Here is a 21,731-nt window from a genome sequence, read left to right as displayed (position 1 = left end):
TTTCCCCTTCCGTATAACTGTAGCATGGTGGGGTGTAGCCACTACTTTCCCTTATGGTAGGTGATCACTCCACAGTCCACACCAACTCCCCTCCCGTGTTTAAGAAGTCAGAACATGTGTGTAAGAACTAAGAAGTGAGAACTGCGAGTGTTTATAAAAACCCATGGAGATTTTGGCAGTTCCAGCTTGCTAAGATCGGATCAAACCGCCCGAGCATCAGCAAAATGGCCGGCGTCCAAGAAGCATCCCGTGGCGACGTTAGCCGGCGACAACACGCGCGCCGCCGGGTGCTAGTGTTCCCGCTGCCGTTCCAGGGTCACATCAACCCGATGCTGCAGCTCGCCGATGTGCTCCACGGCCGGGGCCTCGCCGTCACCGTCCTCCACACCCAGTTCAACGCGCTGGACCCCGCGCTCCACCCTGAGTTCACCTTCGTCGCGGTGCCCGACGGCGTCCCCGCCGACGTCGCCGCCTCGGGGAGCATCATCCCCATCATCCTCGCCATGAACGCCGCCATGGAGGCGTCGCCGGCCGTCCGCGACGTCCTCGCGTCGGTCCTCGCGGACGACGGTCAGCCCCCCGCCGCGTGCCTGTTCATCGACGCCAACCTCCTCGCCGTGCAGAAGGCCGCCTCGGCACTCGGGCTCCCCACGATGGTGCTGCGTACCGGCAGCGCCGCCTGCTTCAGCTGCTTCCTGGCCTATCCTATGCTCCACCACAACGGTTATCTACCTCCAAAAGGTCAGTAAACAAATACGTACAGCCAATATAATCACCACGTAATTAGGATGAGATCTGCGCCTAATCATGTATTGTGATCCATGCATGCATGGTCTGCACCTTGAGATTTTGCTGATTGTTTGTTATGTCAATCTTCTATATAAAAATATCCATGTGTTTCAGAATCACAGCTCTACACGCCGGTGAAAGAGCTGCCGCCGCTGCGTGTCAGGGACCTGTTCCGCACGAGCACCAGCGACCACAAAATGGTGCGCAAAGTTCTAGCCCGAGCCTCTGAAACCGTGAGGAACTCCTTCGGACTCGTCGTCAACACGTTCGACGCTCTGGAGACCGCTGAACTGGACAGGATACGCCGCGAACTGGACGTGGCCTTCGTGCTCGCCGCCGGCCCGCTCCACAAGCTCTCCTCCCGGAGCACCGGGAGCAGCCTGCTGCGCGAGGACCGTAGCTGCATGGAGTGGTTGGACAAGCAGGTCCCGGGGTCCGTGCTGTATGTGAGCTTCGGGAGCTTGGCATCCATGGATGGCGGCGAGCTCTCGGAGATCGCGTGGGGTTTGGCCAACAGTGGCCAACCTTTTCTGTGGGTTGTCCGCCGTGACCTCGTGCGGGGATCCGACGGGCCAGGCCTGCCGGAAGGATTTGATCGTGCGGTGGAGGGCAGAGGCAAGGTGATCCCGTGGGCCCCGCAGCAGGAGGTGCTGGCCCACTTTGCAGTGGGTGGGTTCTGGACCCACAACGGCTGGAACTCGACACTGGAGAGCATCAGTGAGGGTCTCCCGATGATCTGCATGCCTCACTTTGCGGATCAAATGATGAACACAAGGTACGTGGAGGCAGTGTGGGGCGTAGGGTTTGAGCTCGAGGGCAAGCCAGAGAGAAACAAAATCGCCAAGGCAATTCAAAAGCTTATGAATGAGAGGGAAGGAGAAGTGGCTAGGGAAAAAGCAAGAGAACTTAAGAAAAAAGTAGTGTCGTGCTTGAAAAGTGGTGGGTCTTCTCTGCTAGCTATTGATAAACTTGTCGAGCATATATCGTCTTTGTAATATTTGTGTTGTGTTGATGTATGAAATACTATATTGTAACTTGGAACTGGATAAGTGGTGTTACTGGCATTGATGTTCCACAATTGATCTTGAAGTGACGTTGTTTGCATGCATGAAAAGGTAAAATCTAAGACTTTTTTTGTGTGTGTGAATTGAACTTTCATTAATTAAATGGGATCACTACAGTCACAAGGACTTGACTTCTGCAGGTGTAATACGAATCCACACCGAGTAAGGTGAGATGGTTTTGCTCCCTACTCACATGCGATATAACAAACTCCCTACCTAGCCATAGTAAAAGCTTCGTCTCACCAACAAGATGCCACTTGGGGATCTATCGGGGGCTAGGTAGGCTATCATGTCAACAACAATGATGAGTCTATTTTGAGGATGAAGGTGTCTAAGCTCCACTCAAGGGTCGGCGCAACGCCCTCCATGCATGCAACCATCTCCACCTCCAGAGCACTCGAGTAGGTCTACAGGAAACGACATGAAGTGATTGGTTGTTACGGAAAATCAACCTACCACCCCCCGGTCCCATCTTCTTTGAGGTATGCACCATCTATAGTGAGTTTAGTCCAACTTGGGGGAGGGGGGTTAGTCCATCTACGATGGTGTGAGCAGCAATTTCTGCGGCATTTTTGGGCCTTCTCATCTACAACATGATCGTAGGTCACCACCGACTTCCCTTTAGGTGGATCGGTATCGGGGTGTTGGCGGATTTCTAGAAGCGTGTAGTCGATGTAGCTTGAAGGAAATCATCAAGACAATTTAGTCGTTGGAGCTAGCTTCAGGTGCGTGATTTCGTTGTGGACCTGTCATGTACGCCACATTTTCATAAGCATCGAAAGGCGCTCGTCGGCAGTGCGCCCTTTGAGGAGATATAGTACCCAACCTGGCCCTATGTTGGTGGTGATGTCCACGGCCGATATTCTCCAAACTTCACTCATGGCGTTTCAGAGGTCACGTGACCGAGGGCATCTATAGAATACATGAAAGGTTTCCTCTCAGTTCACCCCACAAAAGAGTATATATGTCAGAGTTTTCGATCTTCCTCTTTGCTTTATTTTTCACAGTAGACAAAGCTTTTATCACAATTCGCCATGCAAAAACTCATACATTAGGGGAAGTGGGGCACCCCCATGACATGTCCCAGACATCGGAAACCGTTCGGTGCTCTGCTCATGGTGCATGAAGACGTGCAATTATGTTCCTTGAGGTCGAGATGAGACGCACCGCAGACGCTGAAGATACCCCTCAGATCGGGCGCCCATGCTACCCTAAAAAAAAAGATCGGGCGCCCATGCGAACATTTTCTTAAACTCACGAGCATTTTCCTCAAATTTTGCAACCCTTCTCAGATTCGCGGATATTTTTTCAACATTTTTCAAACTCATTTAAGTTTTTTGAAGTAGCTGCACTAAAAAATTCTCCAATATTTTTCTTTTCGTAAAACTGGCTCAAAACTACGAGAGATTCTTTGCTATTGTGATTGAGCGGTTCAAATCAATGACCGGAGAAAAAAATGACCGAAACGTGGTATTGGGCAAGCCCAAGTAGTAAGCACAAGCGCTTGTTTGCTTGGTACTCAGTGTGTATAACACGCCGAAAGCAAATCCTTTTCGCCTCCTGCAGGTAAGCCGAATTGGGTTAGCCTAGTTCGGGGTTTTTGTCCTTGATTTTTTGCTCACTGATTTTGCTACAATTTTTCTGTTGGTATTTTTTATGTTTTTATTTATTTTCTTTCTTTTGTTTTTTAATACACTGCCAATGATTCTTTAATATACGATGAACATTGTTTGAATACACACTAATTTTTTATATAATATATATTCATTGAGTCATTTTAATATACGATGAACTTTCTAGTTACTTGATAAACATTTTAAATACATATTTAATATTTTTATATATATGGTGATTCTTTTAATATATACCAAACTGTTTTTAAAACATGCATTGAACAATTTTCTGATTTTTATTTTTATGAGTGTTTTAAATATCTTGCTCTGTAAAAACAACAACAGTATTTTTTGCAAAAAAACCCCGACTATAAAAACAAATGGAACAAAGACTCGCTCACTGCATAGTGGTCCTGCCCATTTTCTCTGGCTTTCAGGCGGAGCCTGTCCTATTGGACGACTACATGTTTCTCAGAAATAAAAAAGATTGACACTAACGGCGGGCGTCCAAAGGGGAGCAACTAATTGAGGACCGCTTGTTCAGGAGCCTTTCCAAGGGTTATTTGGGATGTGCTGAGAGCGCACCACGTGTCGCACTCCCTCCGGATTTTGTTTTTACTTTTATTTTTTGCATGCATTTTCGTTTTTTAGATTATTTTCCTCATTTTTTCAGCTTTTCGACAAAAAAAAATTTGGAAACTTTTTTCCCATGAAAAACACATTTATTTTTGCTTTCATGGGAGGCATGGTTTTGTTTCTGCGAGAGGCACGACCGTGCCTCTCGGAAATAAAGAAACACATTTACTCTTTTTTTCCTTCCGTGAGATTTTGCTTCCGCGAGAGGCACCTCTCGAAACGAAAAAAATATTTTTTTCTTTCACGAGAGGCACAGATTTGCCTCCGCGAGAGTCACGAGCGTGCCTTTCGGAAACAGCTTTTGAAAAAGAAAAAACGTGCTCCCGGTGTGCTTTTTTGTCTGGTTTTTTCGTGAAAAAAATTCGTCAAAACGTTTTTTATAAGAGATCTCGACGTGAAAACGGTTCGAGATTTGGGCGCACGATTTATAAGAGATAAAAACGTTTTTTATAACCGGATCTACCAAAAAAGGAAAAAACTCGCAGGACTCCTATTTCGGTTCAAAGGAGGTCTCCGCGCCGAATAGGGGCACTCCTGATTTCGTGGTAATTGGGCCGGGCCCAACGTGCGTGGCAATACGCAGTTCCCCCAGGGTCACGGTCGTAAATACGACCCGTTTCCTCTCGAGAGCCACCGCAATCGCATCGTGCTAGGGTTTAAGCAGCAGCAGCAGCAGCCTCGCCGCCTCCAGATCCCCAACCCAAACCCTCGAACCCTCGAATCCGGAGAGGAACTCGCCGCCGACGACAGCCAAGATGTTTCTCGGCGCGATGCCCCGGAAGCCGAGCAAGGAGGCGGCGTACAAGGAGCTGCGCTTGCACCTCAGCATCATGGCGGGCTGCATCGCCGTCATCCGCGCCGCCCCCTACATCCTCCACTACCTCACCCGCGAGCCCGGCATGACGGAGCTCAAGCTCGAGCTCTAGGGCGGCCCCGCTGCCCCCCCGCCCCCTGAGGTGATTCCTCCCGCCCACGCTCTTCCTTCTCTAGGGTTAGGTCGATTCGGGTGCAGTGCGCGTGTGATCCCGTTTTCGGATCGATCGTCGTGCGGCCCCTCCGTTTGTTACGGTGTCGTAGGGTTTCGTGGCCGTAGATCGGATTCTATGTGAGCTTGCGCGGTTGGACTACTCGCGGCTATCCCCGCTGTGTTATCTGGGCACCGTGGTTTCCAATCAGTTTATGTTTGCTGTGTTGAATTTAGTTAGATTCATGGTCGTTTGTTGGGAGCCAGAGTTATTGTTTCATGATGCTTGATGCACTCCGCTTTACTGGTGTGTTTCTGCAAGTTAATTGAGGTCGATTTCCCAACAGAAATAGTGGTGAATTATGCTGTCACCGTTTTATTCGGTTTACATGATGGGTGTCCTTATTGACAGGGTTGGTAATGCTTGTAATTCTATGATTTCGTGTGTAAAGCAGGTGATCTGTTGTTTGTTTATTATCTTGAAGTTTGGGAATGCTGATTTGCAAACTGAGAAATTATGGAACCCGACTAATGACCTACAACAAGGTAGATAGAAAGGAAAAGTTTTGTTTCATAACAACCTACGTATAGCGTAAAAAGACAAAAAAAGCTGTTTGGCTCAATAAGATTATATCATGTTTTAAAGAGTCCAACTAGCTTTTAGATAGGTTGTGATATTGAATTGGTTATCATCTTTAGCTGATGGGTGTGGCTAGGTCTCAGTCGACTGAGACTTAACCAAGTCTCAGGCAAGTGAGATAACAATGTACAAAGAAAAACAGAAAAAACTGAAAAGAAAATTTTGCATGGATCTCAATGTAAGAAAATTTTGCATCGACTTGAGACATAACAAAGTCTCGGTCGACTGAGATTTAGCAAGACTGTTAGCGGATTTACCATTCTCAAACTGTGTTATGATGTCTTGTTTTAGCAGTATCATTAGTGTGTGATTGGAAGATTGATTTATTGGTTTATATACCTTTCTTAAATGCACATCTAGATGTGCCCTAATTATTGCACATCTAAGTGCTCTATCAAACTAGAAAGAAAAAGGAAGAAAGACAAAAGAAAATGCTTGCACGAACCTTAGTGTAAAACCAATGATATAGGACTTAGATGTGCAATACTTATAGCACATCTAGATGTGCTTTAGCAAAACTGCTTAAATAAATGCAGTAAGATTGAGATTTTATCTGTTTTGATCACAGCTACACCTCTTGCTGTTATCTGTTAGTATCTTGTTTAATTTTGGCCAATGGATCAAGAAGTATTAATGTTTTAGATGATAACTACATCTGTTGATCTTTAAATCGGTGGTACTTGACTCCTTGCTGAGTACAAGGATAGCTGTATTTTTTATGGTTCATGGAAGCAGTATGCAGTATGTTCTGAATTTTAATTTTCTTATTTAGCGTTATATATTACTCCATAATGCTGAGTACATTGTTCTACTTGTGGTCCATAGCTGAGTCTTCCATAATGCTTGCTATTTCTTGAGATTGCTTCTGAAGAAGGAATGGTGGAATTGTGTCAGTTCTTCATTATTTTTTGGTGTGGCTTATATAGAATAATAGTCATAATGTTATCTTAGGATTGTGATTAGCTTTTGCTCCCCCCGTTCCTAAATATTTGTCTTTCTAGAGATTTCAATAAGTGACTACATACGGAGCAAAATGAGTGAATCTACACTCTAAAATATGTCTATATACATCCGTATGTAGTAGTCCATTTGAAATCACTAAAAAGACAAATATTTAGGAACGGAGGGAGTATTTAATTGACCATTGCAATTAGAATGACCCATGCATATGTTTTGAATGATCTTTAACATTGTAACCAGACCATTATAATACTAGGAACACAGCACCTGCATTATAATACTAGTAACACAGCACCTGCAGTGATCTGCTGTGTAAATTGCTGAGATTTTGTTAATTTTTCATTATATTATTCATGGTAGGAAGTTATGTGGACAAACACAAACTACTCAGTTCTAGCACCGCTTGCAGGTTTAATAGCCTTTTATCTCTTGGTACAAGTCATTGCTAACTCAGTAGCAGTTGGTTCCATCGCACGGCAAGATTTTGTTCTGGTTTTTTATAGTTGCATTAACCTATTTGAATTGTTATTATGTTTTGCCTGCTACAGATTGCAGTAAGCCACTTGCTGATTATTTGTTTTATCCTCTTAGGTGCGACTGGGATGTTGAAGTTGCTCTCAGGATCAGGCTTTGAAGTACCTTGTGAAACATGAAATTAGTTTTCCTTTAGTATTTCGTCTTTCTATAGCGTGAGAATTCAATGACAGTGTCTGCATAAACTCGGTTGGTAATGATTACCACTGCCCTGGCAACTTTGTGGATTTTTAACAGCAGCGATGTGTGTCTTACATACTCCCTCTTTATCAACTATGACTGTCAAAAAACGTCTTATATTTTGATACGGAGGGAGTATTTTTTATGGCTGGGATGTGATTTGTCGTTGCTATATTGAGTGTGCTCCAGTTGTTCCCTCTTGCCACTAGTAGCCCTGGCTAAGTAGCATCTTTGCAATCTTGATTCTCGAGGCATGATCGTTTCATTTGTCTGCTGGAAACACGCACCAATATGCACCGTTGCCTCGAGTTTTCAGCCACAATTAAGAAACAAATTATCACATGACGGAATGTGAATAAACATATGCTTATATTTGTAAATTTGGAACAAAAGAATTTCTTCCCTCCTTTTCTCTTCCCCCACTTCCCTACCCATCTCACAGATCTGCCTCCTCTGGGCGTTTGCCTCGGTGGAGAAACACGCTGTTAAGTCCTGTAGAAACTCTGAAGACCACAAAAGTCGGTAGAATCAATATAGATCCATTGAAAACCTAAACTGATTGTATCTTGGAAGATCCGTCGGAGATATAGCTTCACATGCCCTTTGACGGTGATAAGTACGCCAACAAAACAGGGACAGAGCATGGAGATTTGTACATTGACACAACGGCGCCACCTGCCCAAACCAAACTCGAAGACTCACTAAAGAAAACCTGAAAAGAATCAGTCGTGCTGTCACACAACAGGTCCGGATTTGATGTCGAGCTCGCTGCTGTCCAGGACCATGCACCGACTCCCTCTTCTCCGGTGACCTAGCCAGGCCAGCCCGCCGTTGAGGATCACCGTGCTGGATCACCAATGCTGCCGTAGAGCACCACGGAGACCACCACTCAGTGCACACATCTCCTTTGGCATCCCACCGCAACCCTCCAACGCCTCCACATGCAGGCCGCCCTCCTTGTATGTATTTTTCCCCCTTTTTTTGGGGTTATAGTCGATCAAGTTTTAGATAAACCTGAGATTCTTCACACTTTACCTAAGAAGTGGGTTTCATATGCTGTTTCTCAGATGCACTTCCTGCAAATATAGTTATTTCATGGTAAATGGTGCAATACTATTCAGAATACTGAAGTTTCATGTCTTCATCTTGCAGTCCATCTGATTTAACTTCATTGAGGGTACTACTGACTTACTGGGAAACCTGTTCTGACATGCATTGCTGTTGTTTTGAAAACTGAAACAATAATACAATGTCAGGGCACTGCATTTCTGCTCATTAAAAATACGCATGCCACCGGATAAAACGAGAAAAACAAAATGAGAGAGATGTCACTTTCACAACATGGTTGCTTTTCCTGGCTATACGGTTCAGTGATGCACAAGGCTCCCATGGTGAAACTTCAGGAACACAGCAAGTCCAACATGTTCCCCAATTGAACTTCTCCATCAGAGAGCTCATGTTCAACCAAGTTACTTGCTAAGCAAAACTGTGGCCCTGTTTTTCGCCAAGCATTATTGGCAGCAATTCTACTGGTCCTCTGTATGTGTCTAGTCAATTTCACATGTGCGCCCTTTGTAATGATGCGACGACAAAGGCGATCTTGTTGTCACATCAAAGCTATCCAGTACCCAACTACCCAATCCATACATTCCAAGTGGTTGGTCTTCAGCATTCCACTTGTCCTTTTCTCTGCTGCTATGTTGAAACTTTGCACCAGAATTGCTGACCACGAAAACGTGATGACCAGAAGCATCTCAAAATCAAAATCTGATCAATTTGGTTTCTGCGAAGAAATGTCGAACTTTCGGAATAGATCTGTATAAAAAGTCCCCTTTTGTAATCTCCTCCTTGTAAGATAATCGGAAAGGAAGGGCTCAGCCAACATAGACATGGGCAACTGCAGCAGCTTCAGTCTTCCAAAATGGTATATTATCTGTTTGAGATAACAAAGTTATATACATGTCCAGTCTTATTAAAAGTTACTTTCCATATGATTGATCTTTTTTTTTGAGAAATTCCATATGATTGATGTATATATACTAATGGGACCGCAGGATATTCGGTGATCTGCTCAGCAATGGCATGGTTTCCATTGAAGAGGATGGAACTCATGACGGCATAAAGACGATCCGGATTCAGAAAGCCTGTGAGTTCACAGCCAGCTCTGTGCTCTGTGTCTGCATTATCACATGGAACATGAACGGCAAGGTGCGTCGTATTCTTGGCTGGGTTCTTCTTGATGGTGGTCTGGCCATTTCCTTTGGTTTAATAATATCTGTTCTTTCGCGAAGATGTCTGTGCAGGACATAAGAAAGCTGGTGAGCTCCACCAGGAAGTTCGACTTGCTGGTTGTTGGGCTGCAAGAAGTCCCGAAATGCGGCGTCGAACAGGTTCTGCAAGAAGCCATGGCTGATACACACATGTGAGGAATCTTCAAGGTTAACCTTTTTTTATGAAAACATTCTGAAGGTTTTCACCATATTCTGAAATACGGCAATTGTTGTTGAAATTTCAGCTTGTTATGCCAGAAAGCCATGCAGTCTATTCAGATGTTTCTTTTCGGGGCAAAGAGTTCGGAAGCGTACATCAAAGGTGATCTTGTTATTGTATAGCTGAGTATTCTTGATGTTGAAAGAGCATTTCTAATCTGATTGAGTAAGTTTTGTTTAAATTCCTAAATTTGGACAGAAATGAAGGTGGATAAACATGCGGTTGGAGGCTGCGGTGGCGTAATTGGGAGGAAGAAAGGAGCTGTGGCCATGTACATAAATTTCAGTGGCATCCGGATGGTGTTTGTATCCTGCCATCTTGCAGGTTGATCTCCAGCTTCTGGCAATCCATTTCTTATTAGTATCACCAATATTGTTGGGTCTTATTACCTCAGTGCTAACACTGAAAGCAACACTAATATAACTGTTGTCTTTCAAATGTTATTACGAATAACTAACAAGCTATCTTATTAAAGTGTAGCTCATGAACACAAGGTGGAGAAGAGGAACTCTGAATGCCGGCATATTTCGCACTCGCTGTTCTCCAAGAATGACATACATTATGCCAAATCTGCCGACATAACAGTGTGGCTCGGTGACTTGAATTACAGATTAGAAGGAATAAGCTCGATGCCAGCAAGGAAGATGATCGAGGAGAATCGCCAAAGTGTAAGTGTATGCTCGAACTATTCATATTTTACATGACATAAATGCCTGACATATATGCGCTGTTTCAGAAGCTAAGAGACAGAGACCAGCTGCTGCAAGAAGCCGAGAAGGGTCAAGTGTTCAATGGGTACTGCGAAGGGACCTTGTCTTTTAAGCCGACATACAAATATAATGTCGGAAGTAGCAACTACGACTCAAGTTACAAGGTACCTTCAGTTAGTATCATGTTAAGATGTCAATTTGTCTGAAAGAAATTGTACATATTCTGGAAACTTAATGTCTTCTGCATATGCTCTTCACTTCCTCAGATCAGAGTGCCATCTTGGACAGATAGGATATTGTTCAAGGTTGACCATTCTTCTGGCTTGGATGCGGTCTTAAGTTCATATGAAGCACTTGATTGTGTTAGCAGCTCTGATCACAAGCCTGTGAAAGCTCATCTCTGTCTGAAAGTACGTGGTGGCAATACATAGATTTATGTTACAATTGACAATCACAAGTATATTTAGGTGACTTATTTTTTTGTAACAACAATTGTAAAGGCAAATAGCACAGATCATTATCTGTCCTCTTAAAATGATTTCGCTAGATGTAATTTGGTAAAGTCAAAATGTCAACCGTGTATTCATGTTGTTGTGTACCTCTCATGATGTTATATGGTGACGCGGTTTTTTCGAACCGGTAGGCAGGTGTTCTACAAACAACTTCTGATGTGTTCTTATAGTAAGGAAAAAGAAATACCCAGCATATACAGATACCAAACTTTGGTTAACATGCATAGTACCATGTCAATATGGCATTGACATAGCAGGGCAGATTCTTTATTACAACACACCTTATTTCCCATTGATACCCGGCCTGAAATTTGTTACACCAACTAGCAATCATTTGATCAATTGTGATAGTGTGCTACTTGTGTGCAAAATTTGTAAATCAGCAATATTGTTCATATCGGTGCTATTGTGTGCAGTTATTATAAAAATGAACCATGAAAAAAAAATCGATATCCATGTTTATATCCAGGTATGGAGTTTAAGGCTCAAATTGAATGGGACCTCCATATTAGGAATTTTCGCTTTCAAGAACAGTTATTGTGTTTGGATTTCACAATTTCTAACTAAGGAACACAATTCTTAACTTCCTTGTACTTTTGTGTTTCACTACAGATTTTCAATACAGATTTGCATTTGGAATAAACGTCTAGTAAGGGTGTACCAAAACAAAAGAATTTCACCTATCTCACAAAATTCATGGTACAGAAACAAGGAAACTCGACGGAACACTGACGGTTTGAGTACAGAAACAGACGGTACACACTTCCAGTTAACAAAACTCAGAAAACCAATTCAATGCCATAGATACACATTTCACCACTGAATTAAATCTCTTCTGGGCTTTCAGCTACAAAAGAATGTCTAGTAAAGATGGTACAGAACAAAAGAGTTTTACTCATCACACCAATTTCATGGACAAAAACAGGGAAACTTGACAGAACCCTGTTGGTGTGAGAGTGAGTTCCTGGCCAACCCCCTCCCCTTAGTGTACACTTCTAGTTGACAAAACTCACAAAACCAGTTCGACGCCATAGATACACACTCTGTCTTTTGGATGGAGCAGACAATATAATCGTTGTCTTCTTTCTTTTTTTTGCCACATGTTCTAGTCAAGCTGCTGCTGCTTGGATCCTGGATGTTTTCACCGAGGCCTTCCTCTTTTCTCCAGTTCGAGAGGGTGCTGTGAAATCACTGAACAAAGGGAAATGAAAAGATATCACGATGTGCTAAAATGAAAAGATATCATGATGTGCTAAAATTCAGAAATCAATGTGTAAATTCAGAAATTCAGAAAGGGACAGGAACTGATTTGGTTTTGCAAACCTTGTAATTTTGGCTGTTCTTGTTGATGACGCTGCCCTCTGTGATTTCTCTACGGTTTTGCCTTTAGTCAGCGCAGGCGCAGGCCTCACATTGTTGGGCCGGATGCTACTCAAAACCGTTTTAGATTCACCAAGCCGACTCGTGGCGGTGTATGTAATTTGTTTCCTCTGAATATGCAACATGGGCAGACAAACAATTCAGCATGTGTGTTTCTAAATTGTACCACCATTAAATTGATCTGGACCTGGAAATGCTCACCTGCTTCTCGCCACAAGCCAGTTTTTCTCTTTCCTTTCCATCAGGGCATCTTCCAGTTTGCTGCATCACATCACAGTAGCACATAGAACAATGAGTAACCACAGGTGGTAGTCGAAGAAATCTGAAATCTAACGTTGTGCACTCCTGATTCAACTTACCATCATCACTCGTCTATTTTCGTCCTTCAGTACTGGCATGGCGTTCTTCTCGGCGACCGTCGGTTTTCTTTCTGGAATTGCATCTTTCAACACCTGTCTTTCCTAAATGCAGCACAAAGAGTAAAGGCCTTTCAGCAACTGAGTGAAAAACCTTCACAAAAACAAGCAATGGGGGGATGCAATGCAATCATAACTCACATCAGTCCTTAGCCTGAATGGCCTTAGGATGGTATTCTTCTTAAGCTTTCCTCCCTGCTCCGCATTCACTACCTTGTTCTGCCTTTTAAGCACCTGCATTTAGTCATGGTAGCATTTCAGGTTCACCATATGCTACCCACAGCTAAACCATGGCAAACCACATCACTAACGTCAGAGTTTCAGTACCTTCTGAGGAGCATTCTCATTGTTCTCCTCCGACTGCTTGCTGTTTTCATCTTCTTCTTCCCGATTCAAGGCTTGCTCGGCGAGCTGATCACCGCACGGCGCATTCTCCTTGTCGTCGCCGTGAATGTCGGGCTGCAATGGTTCCGCCACCTCAACCCGTGATCCCTGTAGCACCTCCTTGGGTTCTTGCCCCCAATTGCGCCTTGCAGTTCGTTTGCACGAGTTCTCATCCGCGTTGATGTTCTCACGGCCACTTCGGTTCCCCCCATCTGTTTCGGCATTGGCGCATTTCGCCGAACAGCCTAAGATCATCATCTTCTTCCCACTCCTTGGCTCCTGCACTCTCTTCGCCGCCGCCGTCTCCTCGCACTTCTTGGCGATCTTCGGCGTGGGCAGCTGCGACAGGTACCTGCTAGGCACCTCCCGGCACGCCAGGTTGAGCTTCTTCATCTTGGAGCAGACCTCGGCCACGGGAGGAGCCTGGCTCTTCGCCGGCGTCTCCTTCTTGGGCGTGGTCATGAACAGCGCCTTCACCACCGTCCCCTTGATCTCCGCCGCCGCCGTGGCGACCGGCCCCTTCTGGTACTTCACGCTGAGGAAGGGCTCCTGCCTCGGCCGCACGGTCTTGCTCCTGGGCGTGGTCAGAGCCTTCTTCCTCGCGCTGGACGCGTCGACCCTCGCCGCCTTGGTCCGGACCGGGGAATCCCTCAGGCCGCGAATCCGGTGGCCCTGCAGCCTGTCCCTCGCCGCCTTCTCGGCCGCCCCCGTCGCCAGGCTCAGCCTGGTCATCCGCGTCCTCGGCGGCTTCGCCGGCGCAGAGTGGGGGCATTTCGGCAGCATCGAGCTGCACGGGGTCAACAAATCCGATCTAAATAACAGTCCAATTCAGGCCGGCGGCCGGCGAGAAAGGAAATAAATTCACATCAGAGACGCGCACCTCTGGTTTCTCCTGCTGATGGCCTTCTGCAGCCGCACGTTGGGGCTCCTCGCCGCCATGACCTGCGGGGGGAACGGATCAGAACTCGGTTCCGTCAGCCGTCGAATTCAGTCACACATCAATCAAACACGAGAATTAGCAGTGAATTACCCGCATGACGAAGCTCCTGTGCAGCGCCTCCGGGTCGACGTGCTCATGACTCTGGTCGCAGCCTGCATATCGTACGGGTACGGATTACGGATCAGCGCCGAGGCGAATTTGGTGTCTTTGCGTCTCAGATCCGATAGCGAACGCCGGCGGTGAGGGGCTGTGCTTGTGAAAGGGTAGAGGATGATTGCGTACCTACGCGGAGGCAGAACCAGGAGGGGTCGTCGGCGGGGCAGGCGGCGTCGGGCGCGGTGAGGTCGACGAACTTGGGCGCCTCGATGTCCTCGTAGAAGACGCTGTCGTACTCCTCCTCCTCCTCGTTGTCCTGGACGCCGAGGCTGCGGGGGATCTCCATCTGCGCCCGGTGGGATCGACGATCTAGCTAGCTAGCTCGCGAGAGCGGCGGGCGGCGTCGGAGATGGTGTTCTGCGGCGAGGCTGTGGGCTGTGGCTGCTCTGGCTGGCTGTGGCGAGTTGGGCGATGGATTTTTGAGTCCGATCCGGGAGCGGCTGTGGGGAACTAGCCGTTGGAGCGGCGGCGTTTCCCTTTTTTCTTTTTTGAAACCGTGGGCCGTTGGTGATGTGGCAGTAAATAAAGAGATGCTGTAAAGTAACACCGGGCGTGAAGGTGAAAGTGAAACCCGGCCGTGCGGAGTAGAAGGCGGCTAGATGTGCACGCACAAAGTTACGGAGTACCGGATTTACATGGAGTATATTTATAGTATGAACCTAGATTACCCAAACCGACTATGACGTGTACACTACACGGACACGCATACGATACACGGGATTAACTCGTAAGGGTGACTCCAATGCACGACCACAAACGAGCCGTTTCGTTTGGATTTTGTCCATATAAGGATGGCAAACGGACATGTCCGTTCGCTTGCGGCCGTGTGACCGCCGGTGCGCCCAAGTGACCCGCCACATCCCAAACTGTCCGTTTATTCAGACTTCAAATTTAACAAAAAAACCAAATAATATTGCAAATAATAAAAAAACATTAAAACGTCCACAATAGCCGAGTTCACCACATTAATATAAACAAAAACTTAAAAAGAACATTAAAAAAACTAGATAAGGGTCGTCGCCGTCGATGCCGCCATTGACTTCCGTAGCAGCCGTCCTACTCGTCCTCGTTGTCGTCGCCGGTGAGGTCGACGTATCGAGGTGGCTGCTAGAGGTGGGCTGGCGGCCCCTGCCAGGCCGGAGGCGTCTGCTGTGGCGGTTGCGGTGGCACCTACACAACCTCTTCCCGTGGCGGGGAACGGGCCGGCGTCCACCTCAGGCGTGCACGACACAATCTCCGTCCAAGTCCCGGACTGCCCAACCAAGGCCAGGTTCCATCCCATCGGCTCCTCCTCCCTAGGCGCCTCTGCCCGCACGTCCTCCAGGCCTCCTCCTTGACGTAGGCGTCGAGCTTTGGGAAGCGATGTCGGCAGCCGCTGACAGGGCCATTATCTCCGTGAGGCCCTGCCATTGGCGCTCATCGTGGGTGTGGAGGGAGTCCTCCATAACCTGCCTCATGAGGCCCTCCTCCTCCTCGACCGTCATTGGCTCGGGTCGTGACGGCGACGACATAGTAGTCAGGCCGCGAATCAACCTATGCCCGCGGTGCTGGGGCAGGCTGAGAGCGCGCGCGGGGCGGACAGAGCGCGCCCGCTGTGGGCTCGAAGGACGGCCGACAAAGAAAGATTGCCGACAGATGTCATGCTCGTCGCAGAGCCATGTATCCCAGAGCGGCGAGTCGATGGCGCACCTCCAGTCGTCGATGAGGTCCGACGGCAGGCGGGCGCAGCGTCGATTGATCTCCTCCCGTCGGGCGCGGCCGCTCACCGGGACCGGTGGGATGGGCACCCGATTCATGGAGAGGTGCCAGTTGTTGGGAAGGTGCACGTCGCCCCACGGCAGTGGCGTGCGCATCTCCTAGTACCTCTTGCAGATCCCGCCTTGATGTACAACAGCTGACGAGGTGGGGCGCCGTCCGGCGATATATGGAATGCGGGCAGTGGAGGTGGAGGTGGAGTGGGGGAGCGACGACAATGGTCGGACAACGACCCGACCTCGTGCCTCGTCCTGCGGCCGGGGAGGCACGCGTCACTGCGGGTGGAAGTCTGGAATCCCACTGGTCCACGACTTCCACACTAAAAAAGACGACGACCGCTCGCCCGGGGTGGCTGGTAGGTGGGTTCGCCCAAGCTTGCACCGTAAACGTGGACGGTGGGAGGTAGATGGGCGGCTGCCACGCGGGCCCGAGGCGGACATGGAGCGGGCGCGTGGGCGTCTGATACATCCCAAACGCATCTACTTTTTCAAACACTTTCACTCTTATTTTGGACTCTAATTTGCATGATTTGAATGGAACCCGGATTGACGCTGTTTTCAGCAGAATTGCCATGGTGTTGTTTTTTTTGCAGAAATAAAAGTTCTCGGATTGACATTGAAACTTTACGGAGAATTATTCCAGAATATATAAAAAATACTAGCAAAGAGAAATACCAGAGGGGGTCCACCAGGGCGCCAAAAGCCCAGGGGGCGTGCCCTAGGGCGCGCTGGGCAGGCTTGTGGGCCCCTAACAGCTCCCGCAACCATAACTCCAACTCCATATGTACCTATTCATCTAGCAAAAACCTAGAGAGAAGGAATCATCATGTTTTACAATACGGAGCCACCGCCACCTCCTGTTCTTCATCGGGAGGGCTGATCTGGAGTCCGTTCTGGGCTCCGGAGTCATCATCAACCATCCGTCATTAATACGTCTCCAACGTATCTATAATTTTTGATTGTTCCATGCTAATATATTATCTGTTTTGGATGTTTTATATGCATTAATATGCTATTTTATATGATTTTTGGGACTAACATATTAACCTAGAGCCCAGTGCCAGTTCCTGTTTTTTTCCTTGTTTTAGAGTTTCGCAGAAAAGGAATACCAAACGGAGTCTAAACGGAATAAAACTTCCGCGATGAATTTTCTTGGACCAGAAGACACCCAGGAGACTTGGAGTGCAAGTCAGAAGAGCCACGAGGCGGCCACAAGGGTGGAGGGCGTGCCCAGGGGGTAGGGCGCGCTGCCCCGACCTTGTGGGCCCCTCGGTGACCCCCTGACCTAGATCTTCCTCCTATATATTCTCAAATGTCCCAAAAACTTCCATGGGAGCTACAAAACCACTTTTCCACCGCCGCAACTTTCTGTACCCATGAGATCCCATCTAGGGGCCTTTTCCGGCATCCTGTCGGAGGGGGATTCGATCATGGAGGGCTTCTACATCAACACCATTGCCTCTCCGATGAAGCGTGAGTAGTTTACCACAGACCTACGGGTCCATAGCTAGTAGCTGGATGGCTTCTTCTCTCTCTTTGATTCTCAATACAAAGTTCTCCTCGATGTTCTTGGAGATCTATTCGATGTAATACTCTTTTGCGGTGTGTTTGCCGAGATCCGATGAATTGTGGATTTATGATCAGCTTATCTATGAATATTATTGGATCTCCTCTGAATTCTTATATGCATAATTTGATATCTTTGCAAGTATCTTCGAACTATCGATTTGGTTTGGCCAACTAGATTGGTTTTTCTTGCAATGGGAGAAGTGCTTAGCTTTGGGTTCAATCTTGCGGTGTACTTTCCCAGTGACAGTAGGGGCTGCAAGGCACGTATTGTATTGTTGCCATCGAGGATAACAAGATGGGGTTTTCATCATATTGCTTGAGTTAATCCCGCTACATCATGTCATCTTACTTAATGCATTTCTCTGTTTTTATGAACTTAATACTCTAGATGCAGGCAGGAGTCGGTCGATGTATGGAGTAATAGTAGTAGATGCAGAATCGTTTCGGTCTACTTGACACGGACTTGATGCCTATATTCATGATCATTACCTTAGATATCATCATAACTTTGCGCTTTTCTATCAATTTCTCGGCAGTAATTTGTTCACCCACCGTATTAATTCCTATGTTGAGAGAAGCCTCTAGTGAAACCTATGGCCCCCGGGTCTATCTTCCATCATATAAGTTTCCGATCTACAATTTTAGTTTCCTATTTACTTTCTTTGCAATCTTTTACTTTCTGTTCCATAAAGCAAAAATACCAAAAATATCACTTTACCGTTTATCCATCTATATCAGGTCTCACTTTGCAAATAACCGTGAAGGGATGGACAACCCCTTTATCGCGTTGGGTGCAAGTTGGTGTTTGTTTGTGCAGGTATTCGGTGGCTTGTTGCGTTGTCTCCTACTGGATTGATACCTTGGTTCTCAAAAGCTAAGGGAAATACTTACTCTACTTTGCTGCATCACCCTTTCCTCTTCAAGGGAAAAACCAACGCAAGCTCAAGAGGTAGCAGGAAGAATTTCTGGCACCGTTGCCGGGGAGATCTACGCCAAGCCGAGGCATACCAAGTACCCATCATAAACTCTCATCCCTCGCATTACATTATTCGCCATTCGCCTCTCGTTTTCCTCTCCCCCACTTCTAAAACAATTTTAGAAAAGATTCGCCTTTTCGTCGCCCCTCTTCCGTTCGTCTTCTTTGCATGCTTTTTGCGTGCTGGTGTGTTAGATTGCTTGCTTTGTCGCAATGACTCCTCCAAAAAACGTTGACCCTCACCTTAGGAGGTTAGAGGAAATTGAAAATAATGTTAGAAGCTTCATGTCCTTGCAATTTGAGCATAACAATTTCTTTAGAAACGAGCTCAAGGAGCAGAAAAGTTTTATGGAATACATGAATAAAGAGCTTGATGATATGTCTAAGGAATTTTATGGTTTGAGATCTCAGTTTGCGCATCTTGAAAATTTGGTAGGTCAAATTTCTGATAAACAAGCTACTTTAGTAAACAAAATGGCCGCCAAACCAGAGGCTGAAAATAATGATGAAGATTTTAAAGTGATTGATGTGACTCATATTGAAACTTTGTTTTCCAATGTAAATCTTGATAAAGATGGGACTGGAGATGAGTCAACTTTAGTTAAAAGGCGTCCCAACGATTCGGAGTTTTTAGATCTTGATGCAAAAATTGATAAAAGTGGGATTGGAGAGGTCAAAACTTTAAATAGCAATGAACCCACTCTTTTGGATTTCAAGGGTTTTAATTATGATAAATGTTCTTTGATAGATTGTATTTACTTGTTGCAATCCATGTTGAATTCTCCTCATGCTTATAATCAAAACAAAGCTTTTACTAAACATATTGTTGATGCTATGATGCAATCTTTTGAAGAAAAGCTTGAATTGGAAGTTTCTATTCCTAGAAAACTTTATGATGACTGGGAACCTACTATTAAGATTAAGATTAAAGATTGTGAATGATATGCTTTTTGTGATTTGGGTGCTAGTGTTTCCACGATTCCGAAAACTTTATGTGATGTGTTAGGTTTCCGTGAATTTGATGATCGTTCCTGAAATTTGCATCCTTCGGATTTCACTATGAAGAAACCTAGGCATTTCCATAGCCATTCCGAGATATATTGCCATGCAACTTTCCACCGTTCCGTTTATTATGACACGCACCATCATTGTCATATTGCTTTGCATGATCATGTAGTTGACATCGTATTTGTGGCTAAGCCACCGTTCATCATTTTTTATACATGTCGCTCTTGATTCATTGCACATCCCGGTACACCGCCGGAGGCATTCACATAGAGTCATATTTTGTTCTAAGTATCGATTTGTAATTTTTGAGTTGTAAGTAAATAAAAGTGTGATGATCTTCATTATTAGAGCATTGTCCCATGTGAGCAAAGGATGATGGAGACTATGATTCCCCCACAAGTCGGGATGAGACTCCGGACGAAAAAAAAGTGGCCAAAAAAATGAGAGAAGGCCCAAAAAATAATGAGAGAAAAGAGAGAAGGGGCAATGCTACTATCCTTTTACCACACTTGTGCTTCAAAGTAGCACCATGATCTACATGATAGAGAGTCTCCTATGATATCACTTCCATATACTAGTGGGAATTTTCATTATAGAACTTGGCTTGTATATTCCAAAGATGGGCTTCCGCAAAATGCCCTAGGTCTTCGTGAGCAAGCGAGTTGGATGCACACCCACTTAGTTTTCTTTCGAGCTTTCATAAACTTATAGCTCTAGTGCATCCGTTGCATGGCAATCCCTACTCACTCACATTGATATCTATTAATGGGCATCTCCATAGCCCGTTGATACGCCTAGTTGATGTGAGACTATCTTCTCCCTTTTTGTCTTCTCCACAACCACCATATTCTATTCCACATATAGTGCTATGTCCATGGCTCACGCTCATGTATTGCGTGAAGATTGAAAAAGTTTGAGAACACTAAAAGTATGAAACAATTGCTTGGCTTGTCATCGGGGTTGTGCATGATTTAAATATTTTGTGTGATGAAGATGGAGCATAGCCAGACTATATGATTTTGTAGGGATAAAATTTCTTTGGCCATGTTATTTTGAGAAGACATAATGATTTTGTTAGTATTATTGTTTTTATGTTAATATTAAACTTTTGTTTTGAATCATATGGATCTGAACATTCATGCCACAATAAAGAGAATTACATGGATAAATATGTTAGGTAGCATTCCACATCAAAAATTCTGTTTTCATCATTTACCTAATCGAGGTCGAGCAGGAATTAAGCTCGGGGATGCTTGATACGTCTCCAATGTATCTATAATTTTTGATTGTTCCATGATATTATATTATCTATTTTGGATGTTTTATATGCATTAATATGCTATTTTATATGATTTATGGGACCAACCTACTAACCTAGAGTCCAGTGCCAGTTCCTATTTTTCCTTGTTTTAGAGTTTCACAGAAAACGAATACCAAACGGAGTCTAAACGGAATAAAACTTTTGCGATGATTTTTCTTGGACCAGAAGACACCCAGGAGACTTGGAGTGCAAAGTCAGAAGAGCCATGAGGCGGTCACAAGGGTGGAGGGCGCGCCCCCGACCTTGTGGTTCCCTCGGTGACCCCCTGACCTAAATCTTCCTCCTATATATATTCTCAAATATCCCAAAAATTTCCAGGGGAGCCACAAAACCACTTTTCCACCGCCGCAACCTTCTGTACCCATGAGATGCCATCTAGGGGCCTTTTCCGGCATCCTGCCGGAGGGGGATTCGATCATGGAGGGCTTCTACAGGAACACCATTGCCTCTCCGATGAAGCGTGAGTAGTTTACCACACAACTACGGGTCCATAGCTAGTAGCTAGATGGCTTCTTCTCTCTCTCTTTGATTCTCAATACAAAGTTCTCCTCGATGTTCTTGGAGATCTATTCGATGTAATACTCTTTTGCGGTGTGTTTGCCGAGATCTGATGAATTGTGGATTTATGATCAGTTTATCTATGAATATTATTTGAATCTCCTCTAAATTCTTATATGCATGATTTGATATCTTTGCAAGTCTCTTTGAACTATCGATTTGGTTTGGCCAACTAGA

General features: G+C 45.6%; 4 protein-coding genes across 6 annotated transcripts; 3 read left to right on the top strand and 1 right to left on the bottom strand.

The window, feature by feature from the left end:
• Positions 1–147: 147 nt before the first annotated feature.
• On the top strand, positions 148–1,835 carry LOC123099549 (DIMBOA UDP-glucosyltransferase BX9). The gene is made up of 2 exons (XM_044521687.1): positions 148–741; positions 904–1,835. The coding sequence occupies exons 1-2, from the start codon at positions 225–227 to the stop codon at positions 1,782–1,784; spliced, it is 1,398 nt and encodes a 465-aa protein (XP_044377622.1). The 5' UTR covers positions 148–224; the 3' UTR covers positions 1,785–1,835.
• A 2,889-nt stretch (positions 1,836–4,724) lies between these two features.
• LOC123096077 (mitochondrial import receptor subunit TOM6 homolog) lies at positions 4,725–7,552 on the top strand. Its single transcript, XM_044517675.1, has 2 exons — positions 4,725–5,058; positions 7,258–7,552. The coding sequence occupies exon 1, from the start codon at positions 4,858–4,860 to the stop codon at positions 5,026–5,028; it is 171 nt and encodes a 56-aa protein (XP_044373610.1). The 5' UTR covers positions 4,725–4,857; the 3' UTR covers positions 5,029–5,058; positions 7,258–7,552.
• Positions 7,553–9,046: 1,494 nt separating this feature from the next.
• LOC123096076 (type IV inositol polyphosphate 5-phosphatase 11) lies at positions 9,047–11,178 on the top strand. 3 transcript variants are annotated; one of them, XM_044517672.1, is made up of 8 exons: positions 9,047–9,304; positions 9,435–9,588; positions 9,672–9,802; positions 9,896–9,972; positions 10,069–10,194; positions 10,351–10,538; positions 10,610–10,744; positions 10,847–11,178. In XM_044517672.1, the coding sequence occupies exons 1-8, from the start codon at positions 9,270–9,272 to the stop codon at positions 11,009–11,011; spliced, it is 1,011 nt and encodes a 336-aa protein (XP_044373607.1). In that variant the 5' UTR covers positions 9,047–9,269; the 3' UTR covers positions 11,012–11,178. The 3 variants fall into 3 exon arrangements, with proteins under 3 accessions (XP_044373607.1, XP_044373608.1, XP_044373606.1); XM_044517673.1 differs by having other exon boundaries at positions 9,049–9,304; positions 9,684–9,802; positions 10,607–10,744; XM_044517671.1 differs by having other exon boundaries at positions 9,061–9,304; positions 10,607–10,744.
• Positions 11,179–11,861: 683 nt separating this feature from the next.
• On the bottom strand, positions 11,862–14,885 carry LOC123096075 (uncharacterized). The gene is made up of 9 exons (XM_044517670.1): positions 14,495–14,885; positions 14,303–14,364; positions 14,153–14,214; positions 13,216–14,059; positions 13,030–13,122; positions 12,832–12,933; positions 12,674–12,733; positions 12,416–12,582; positions 11,862–12,283 (listed from the first exon to the last, which is right to left on the bottom strand). Exons 1-9 carry the CDS (start codon positions 14,652–14,654, stop codon positions 12,202–12,204), a joined length of 1,632 nt encoding a protein of 543 aa, XP_044373605.1. The 5' UTR covers positions 14,655–14,885; the 3' UTR covers positions 11,862–12,201.
• Positions 14,886–21,731: the final 6,846 nt, after the last annotated feature.

The sequence above is a fragment of the Triticum aestivum genome, chromosome 4D, assembly GCF_018294505.1.
Source record: "Triticum aestivum cultivar Chinese Spring chromosome 4D, IWGSC CS RefSeq v2.1, whole genome shotgun sequence".
Classification (NCBI taxonomy): domain Eukaryota; kingdom Viridiplantae; phylum Streptophyta; class Magnoliopsida; order Poales; family Poaceae; genus Triticum; species Triticum aestivum.
Note: the sequence above shows the minus strand (reverse complement) of the source record. Positions and strands in the feature narration are given on the sequence as shown.

Bases quoted from the DNA above. Each gene is read 5' to 3' on its own strand.
- LOC123096075 (XM_044517670.1), bottom strand. From the start codon at position 14,654: ATGGAGATCCCCCGCAGCCTCGGCGTCCAGGACAACGAGGAGGAGGAG. The intron at 14,215-14,302 runs GTAATTCACTGC...TTCCCCCCGCAG, and splicing joins ACAGGAGCTTCGTCATGCGG to GTCATGGCGGCGAGGAGCCC. The intron at 12,583-12,673 runs GTGAGCATTTCC...TTGCATATTCAG, and splicing joins TGGCTTGTGGCGAGAAGCAG to AGGAAACAAATTACATACAC.
- LOC123096077 (XM_044517675.1), top strand. From the start codon at position 4,858: ATGTTTCTCGGCGCGATGCCCCGGAAGCCGAGCAAGGAGGCGGCGTAC.
- LOC123096076 (XM_044517671.1), top strand. From the start codon at position 9,270: ATGGGCAACTGCAGCAGCTTCAGTCTTCCAAAATG. The intron at 9,589-9,671 runs GTGCGTCGTATT...TCTTTCGCGAAG, and splicing joins CATGGAACATGAACGGCAAG to ATGTCTGTGCAGGACATAAG. The intron at 9,973-10,068 runs GTGATCTTGTTA...AAATTTGGACAG, and splicing joins TTCGGAAGCGTACATCAAAG to AAATGAAGGTGGATAAACAT.
- LOC123099549 (XM_044521687.1), top strand. From the start codon at position 225: ATGGCCGGCGTCCAAGAAGCATCCCGTGGCGACGTTAGCCGGCGACAA. The intron at 742-903 runs GTCAGTAAACAA...CATGTGTTTCAG, and splicing joins CGGTTATCTACCTCCAAAAG to AATCACAGCTCTACACGCCG.